Genomic DNA, 6,756 nt, shown 5'->3' with positions numbered 1-6,756 from the left:
CTTAATGACATGTCATTTTTACTCCAACGCCTGCCTTGTCGTTTCCTGTTAATGTTTGCGTTGCCAGCTGATGTAGAAGGGGCAAGGTGGCAGAGGCAGAGCAGACATCACCAGAGGATGCTAAGGCGGACTTGTACCAAGTTGTGATTGCTGTCCTCCAGATGGAAGATATAAAAGAGAGCTTAGCGTTTAAGGGTGTCGCCGAGAGACTGACGCTTGGCATTACACGAATACTCGGTGTGTATTAGCTGTGGTCGTTGCTCTGAAACTAGCAAATAACGCCTGCTAGCAAACAGATTGATGGCCTATTGGGAAGTGGTTCACATTTTCTGAATTTGTCCCTGTTGTGCCAGAAAACATGCCAGGTGTGGTCGACGTGCGTTTCGTAGAGAGGGAGCCTGCAGAGAAGAGGAGCTTGCTATCATGGGAACAGGTGAAAATGTACACCTCAAAGATATCACATTACGTCTGGTTTGAACGTAAATGTGTCATTGTTGTCGTAAATGTGTTATATTTCTTCCTTAGAAAAATACTTGTATTTTGCCGGAAGACCTGCGAGATTTCTTTCTGACAACGGATGGATTCACACTGACCTGGAGTGTTAAAGTAGACGGTAGGTCACCTCATCAGTTTCATGTTCTGTCTCTGTCATAAATTATTAAAATGAAAGGCTATTATTTAAATAGCACTAGATTTTTTTTATTAAAGACGTGTGTGAAGGGTTTTCAGCTCTATGACAATCATGACTGTGTGCCTGTGTGTTTGCCTTTCAGATGAGTGTGTTCCCTTAGGGTGCATGATAGTTAATAGTGTGGCCAGACTGTGCCCGCTGCTCCAACCGGTATCACTTTTCTCTCTTCCCAATGCACCCTCACTGGCTGACCTGGACTGGGAGGAAAACAGCACAGAAAGTGGTAACACTCCTGTCAGGTCCTCATGTGGTCAACTTCAGTGAAGTCTGTTTATGTGTGACCAGTTGTGCAGAAAGCAGGGTAATGAATGAAATTTCTACCGGAAAGTAAATATTTATATAAGTTTCATTAATGCTACTTGCCAGGGTCGGAGCATGCTCCTGCTGCACCCCATTTTGATTCTCGGAGCCGCATCTTTGAGCTGGATTCCTGTGGGGGGAATGGCAAGGTGTGCCTGGTCTACAAAAACTGCACTCCAGGTCTCTTGTTTATTGCATCTATCCTTATTTCTCTAAACAACAATGTTAAACTACAAGTTATTAAAAGATTAATATCTTACCTAATTATGTAAACATGTTTTTGTATCATTTGGATGGTTTTTCTTTGTAATTTCCAGGTGTGGTGGCCCAGAAGAGTGAAATCTGGTTCCTCGATCGTTCTCTGTATTGGCATTTTCTCACAGCAACCTTCACCTCTTACTATCGACTGATGATAACCCACCTGGGTCTGCCTGAGTGGCAGTATGCCTTCACCCCATATGGGCCCAGCCCCCAGGCCAAGGTAGCAAGAGGCTTTAATCACCCTTAAAAGACAATGAGCCTCCTGCAAGAGCAGAATGAACAGATTTGTTATTCAGTGGCACATACTAGTGATTTAAGAGAATTTGTAGCATTCTCTTAGATGGTCCAGCTCTGTCGAATGATTCATCTGACTATGATTCATCTAACTTAATGTTCTCTAAACCATTCCCTCTGTATTTCCGTCACAGTACAGCATAGCTCGGATAACATGTCATTGACGGATTAAACAATTAGACTGTTGACATTGTCTAATTGTTTTGAGTCCTCTAGCACAACCACTGAGTTTGCTACATTTATTGTGTTTTTGGTTGCTGCTTCCTGACAGTAGACTTAAAGCTCTGCAGTTTCTAATTCTAATTTTTACGACATTTTGTAGTACATTTTTAAATGTTTTTTTACATTTTTGTAAATGTAAATAAAACTCCTCAAACGAAGCAGGAAAGATTGCATTATATGGCAAGTTTAGGGGCGTTTAATGTGCAAATGATCAAATCTCACGAATTTGCACCTCCTCGTGAGCAGTGTTTTATGACAAGATGGTACAGTCAAGAGAGTTTGGTGAATCTAAATTGGAAAGCTTGTACAAACAAGAAAAAAGACTTGTCGGAAAAGAATACGAAGATGTTCTTGCATGGGGCCCATTGTGCATCTTTAAAACCTTCAGTTGCTGCTGTACTACACTGCTACAACTATCATCTCACTTTTTCCTGTACTTATAATTTCTTATAGGCTTTCAGAATTTAACAAATCATGTCTACTTAAAATGTATTGAATTGTGTTGCAGGTAGTTTTATTAACAACATTTAGAGTCATTGCAGGTATATAAAATACATTTTTATTAATTCTGTTGCCTTTACAATATACTACAATGTTGGTAGATCTTAACACTTAAACACAATGACACAACACTCAAAGTTTTAAGACACTTACACTCAGCCTGAAAGTGTTTTACTTATGGAAAGGGAAAATTGCTGATTAGTCCTTTAGATGTCACTGCCTTTTTTACTCATAAGTACTGAATGCCAAAAATTCCTGAGATTGTAAATTACATTGCAGGTACATTAAGTAAAGGAGGTAGTAAGACTTTTGCAGTTCCTCTGTGGCGTTCCTACAGTTACACCCAGTTTCTAATGGTTATTGAATAAGCTATTATGAGTTATTTTATGTCCACACAACCATAACAAGTAGTGCACTCTCCATATGCTATTCCCTCTACAGCAGTGGGCATCCATGTACAAGCCACTGACCTTCAGCAGTGAGCTCAGCCTGGCTGATCCTGCAGCAGATACTTATCTCAACAAGCTGGATCCTACCAAGGCCTTCAAAGGCAAAGCCAAGGTACCCGTCCCCAAGAAGAAGCAGTCGGCACAGTGCAGCTTAGGGAGCACTGCCAAGAGCCAAGGCAACACAGGAAGACACAGTGGGCCAAAACGATGAGAAGGTTCACATTCAAGGAAAAAAATTGCATCGTCTGCACGTGACCATCATAGCTTAGAAGAGCAGCGATTCCTTCATTGGCTAGACTTCTTGCTGAATGTCTGAATAAACATGTAACCAGGGATCTCTTGGCTCAACACGTGATTCCTTATTAATAAACCCGACAAGGTTATGTTACAGCATTTTGGAGACAAAATTTGTTAACAGACTTAAAAAGACATCTAGGTCTTTTTAAGTCTATTTTTGGTTCAAATCAAGACACATACACACATTTTGCCTTCAGGTTGCTGTGTGCTGGACTGTTGGTAAGATGGGCGTGTATGTTATCTTTAGTTTTGCTTCTGCCCTTTCAAGCTGTGAGGAGCCAACTCCTACTGTTTCTATTTTCTTTTAAAAAGGATGCAATGTATTGGGGCTGTTTGCTTTTCTTTACATACACTGTCATTTCCAAGCTCATGTAAGTGGGCCCCTGTTGGCTGTTGTAATGGATGCTATAAAGGTTTGTTCTTGTTTTGTTTGTTTTTAATGTATAACTAACATGAATAAGAGGCAGCCATAGATGTTGTTAGCATCACGGTTCAAGTTGTCAGATTGTGTATACTTTACATGTTTTATAGTGTCTTGATGAATTTAATTACATAGTACAGAGTCATTTTAAAATTGCTTAATATATTGTAAATCTTATTTGAGCCATTCTCTCTTTTTGTGAAAAAAAGGTTCAATCCCCCATCTGAGCATTTCATTGTTGGTCTATTTTCTTAACCCTCATCACCATGGAATGTTTCCACTGCATACAGATGTCCACAGATATCCCTTTAACTCTTTACATAGCTGGGTTTCTCACACACATACATTTGCACAGATGTTTTTCTGTTTCTCCAGAGGAGCAGTCTCCTCCTCCAACTCCTCCACCAACCCGTCACCCTGTTCAGAGAGGGGTGGGTGATGCAATTCCACCAAGGCCTTGTACACCCCTGCTCCCAATACACCTCCAATGGGGGGAGCAACTAGAGGCACCCACCACCACCCATTTCCAGACCTGCACAGATAAAGACAGAGAACTATGAATAGGTGAAATTGAAAATTAGAGGGGCAGATCTAAATTGGTATGCATGTATGTTAATGTTTGATGAAAAACTACAGGTTATTTAATTATTAACAGATGTTTAGCCTTTGACCCCAAGTTAAGGTGACATGTAGCAACAGCATATCCTCCCTTAAAAGGCAGTACATCCTCCCTGTACTATACCTGAACACATCTGCTCCCCACCCTGCTATGGCAGTGAAGACCCTGGGTGCAATGTCTCTGGTGGGGTTGATAGCATAGCCGCTGTTGCTGCCCAGAGAAATGCCAATGAGCAGCACCAGGAGACCCACCGCAACAGGCTCGCTGCCTGCTGCAGCCGGTTTGTTCTTCTGGTCAGACAGGGCCATCAGGCACAGCAGCAGCATAGCTGTGCCAAACACCTGGCACACACACAGAACAAACATCACATAGAAACGCATGTCATGACAGCTGGGTGAGAAACAATACAGCAAAGAAAAGGGTCATTGTGCGTGTCAGATGATGGTGATTCGTAGTTGTAATCCTTTAATCCAGTTTCATGGCTACCTGGTCGATGAATCCAGCCAGCAAGGAGAGGTACGGTGCGGGATAGGTGGCAAAAATACCAGCTGTGGCCTTTACACCAGTAACAGTCAGGTTTCCTCCACAATAATCATGAATGGCTTCTGCACATGGAAACAGTATTGACAAGACAAATGCTCTAAGGCATAGGACTACAGTTGACAATACGGCAATGATATAGGAGAAAGAACAATACAGGTGTTCAGTGTCTAGTGCTAGAACATGCAGTGTGCCCTCACCATAATAGACAGCATAAACTGTCCCTGCTGCCAGAAATGATCCCAATAGCTGTGCAAAAATATACACAGGCAACATCCTCCACGCAAGGCGACCAAACGTGCACATTGTGAATGACACTGCAGCATTCATGTGTGCCCCTAATGGACCGAGAAAGCATGAGAAATAACAACATGTGAGCTGCACAATGACTGTGATGACCTTTGAGGATATTTTTAAGGTAGGGTTTACAAGGGTCAACTCCCATACCTGAGACTTTCCCTCCAACGTGTACCCCCATAGCGACACCCAGTCCAAAACCCAGGTTGATGCTGAGGTACTGCCCAAATGCTCCCTGTCCTGTCACTACCTGGGCCACAGAGCCCAGGCCAAACACCTGGACTCAGAGAGAACCAACAATTCACAGGCAAGGTCACAGATGATGATTACAGAGAGGGAAAACTCACAAACAGTCTAATTCAGGGAAAATGTTCCAATAACCAGCAGTTGCGCCCTATTAAGTCAGTTTTAGTCAGCCAATGAGAGTGAAACTGATTAATGAGTGTTTTGTTAAGAAAATGTTAATTCTGTTGCTGCATTTACAAGTGTTAAAGAAGCTGAACAGGAGACTTTTCTCTCTTTCATTTAACTTTTTAACACAGTGAAAGCAACTGTGCGCGCAGTGGAAAAAAAGCTGACACTGAAAAAGTGCAGCTAGTCATTCAGGAAACAGGAAAAGTGTGGTTCCTCCTTTTAACATCATGCATATCTGTCCGGTTTCCCAGGTGCAAACTCAGCAAGTTTAAGTCTTTATATAAAATACAATATACCTGAGTGTTCGCTCACATTCTTATCTACAGCATGTGTTCACTGTGTGAGTGTATTTCCTTCAGTGTACTAAGTATAGGGTTTATTGTAACAGCTGACAGATAGCATGTGACTTGTGCAACCCCCTCCATGTGGCCCACTGCCTGACCATTCCTCTGGTAATACTAGATTTCCTGGTTCACCCACTTCAACCTGCCAATCGCCACCCACGACCCCTGCCATGTGACTGTGAAACGTGCTTATGTGTTTGATAGATGGGGCATGTTATCAGGGTCAAGAGCATGACATTAATAATTAATGGCATGTGGTTGTTACAGATAAGCATGCCACAATGTTCAAAACAGAGGGAAAAGTGAAGTTGTTATCAGAATGAATATTAGAAATAGTTTTAAACACTCACATTATTACAATGTCATCTTTTATAATAAATTCTTTCTTACCATCATGACATATGTGCAAAGGGATTCAGCAAGTCCAACACGAACAAGTTCATTTTTTAGCCAAACTTTGGGTTGAGTTACTTTAACTCCTTTCCGCTGAGAGACTCCTCGTTCTACTGACGGCACCAAGTCCTTCATTTCCTCTTCTGTTTTCCTTTGACTATTTTCTTTTTAGTAGAGTTTATTTTCAAATTTAGTAAAAATTAAAGCTCAAGTTCAGACACCAGTGAAGAATTTAAGAGGTGCCTCCCATATCACACAGTTCTCCACAAAACAACTCTGTTTCTGGCTGCTCCCTCCTCTCCTCTAACGTCTCTTCTTCTTCTTCTTTCTCTTTGTCTTTCTCTCTCTCTCTCCCTCTCTGTCACACATACCCATTGGGATTTGTCCACATTTTATACCCTTGACCCAGCCCCCACCTCACAGCCCCCACCCCCAGATATGCTGAAACACACACAGTCAGACACATCCTCCAATGGCTTTGAATTATCTCAGGATAAATGGCCAATAAGGGAAAAGGTTGAAAAATCAAACAGAAATCAAAACAGAAGTATATTCGCTGACACTTCTGAAAAAAATGCTCAAACATTATATCTAATTCAACCTTTTCTTTATGGATGTTTATTCATAGAGATTCATAGCATTCTGATGCTTTGGTTCAGTTTTAGTGGTTTATCAGTGAATGTACATCTGCAACATGACAATGTGAAAGCAGC

At 41.6% G+C, this 6,756-nt stretch overlaps 2 protein-coding genes across 2 annotated transcripts; one reads left to right on the top strand and one right to left on the bottom strand.

Moving 5' to 3' along the window:
* The first annotated feature begins 22 nt into the window (after positions 1–22).
* On the top strand, positions 23–3,663 carry tpgs2 (tubulin polyglutamylase complex subunit 2). Its single transcript, XM_071493259.1, has 7 exons — positions 23–237; positions 354–433; positions 526–613; positions 774–914; positions 1,058–1,171; positions 1,309–1,472; positions 2,711–3,663. Exons 1-7 carry the CDS (start codon positions 162–164, stop codon positions 2,927–2,929), a joined length of 882 nt encoding a protein of 293 aa, XP_071349360.1. The 5' UTR covers positions 23–161; the 3' UTR covers positions 2,930–3,663.
* Positions 2,305–6,408, bottom strand: aqp7 (aquaporin 7). The gene is made up of 6 exons (XM_071493260.1): positions 6,041–6,408; positions 5,043–5,169; positions 4,796–4,933; positions 4,542–4,660; positions 4,179–4,396; positions 2,305–3,968 (listed from the first exon to the last, which is right to left on the bottom strand). The coding sequence occupies exons 1-6, from the start codon at positions 6,176–6,178 to the stop codon at positions 3,770–3,772; spliced, it is 939 nt and encodes a 312-aa protein (XP_071349361.1). The 5' UTR covers positions 6,179–6,408; the 3' UTR covers positions 2,305–3,769.
* Positions 6,409–6,756: the final 348 nt, after the last annotated feature.

The sequence above is a fragment of the Trachinotus anak genome, unplaced genomic scaffold, assembly GCF_046630095.1.
Source record: "Trachinotus anak isolate AG129_WGS33_773 ecotype Australia unplaced genomic scaffold, CSIRO_AGI_Tana_v1 ptg000013l, whole genome shotgun sequence".
Lineage (NCBI taxonomy): Eukaryota > Metazoa > Chordata > Actinopteri > Carangiformes > Carangidae > Trachinotus > Trachinotus anak.
The sequence above is the reverse complement of the archived record's forward strand: the minus strand, read 5'-3'. Positions and strand labels throughout refer to the sequence as shown.

Excerpts from the sequence above, each read along its gene's own strand:
- tpgs2 (XM_071493259.1), top strand. The coding sequence starts at position 162 with ATGGAAGATATAAAAGAGAGCTTAGCGTTTAAGGGTGTCGCCGAGAGA. Across the intron at positions 614-773 it reads CTGGAGTGTTAAAGTAGACG|ATGAGTGTGTTCCCTTAGGG; the intron begins GTAGGTCACCTC and ends TTTGCCTTTCAG. Across the intron at positions 915-1,057 it reads GGAAAACAGCACAGAAAGTG|GGTCGGAGCATGCTCCTGCT; the intron begins GTAACACTCCTG and ends GCTACTTGCCAG.
- aqp7 (XM_071493260.1), bottom strand. The coding sequence starts at position 6,178 with ATGAAGGACTTGGTGCCGTCAGTAGAACGAGGAGTCTCTCAGCGGAAA. Across the intron at positions 4,934-5,042 it reads CGTTGGAGGGAAAGTCTCAG|GGGCACACATGAATGCTGCA; the intron begins GTATGGGAGTTG and ends TCGGTCCATTAG. Across the intron at positions 3,969-4,178 it reads TGGGGAGCAGATGTGTTCAG|GTCTGGAAATGGGTGGTGGT; the intron begins GTATAGTACAGG and ends TTATCTGTGCAG.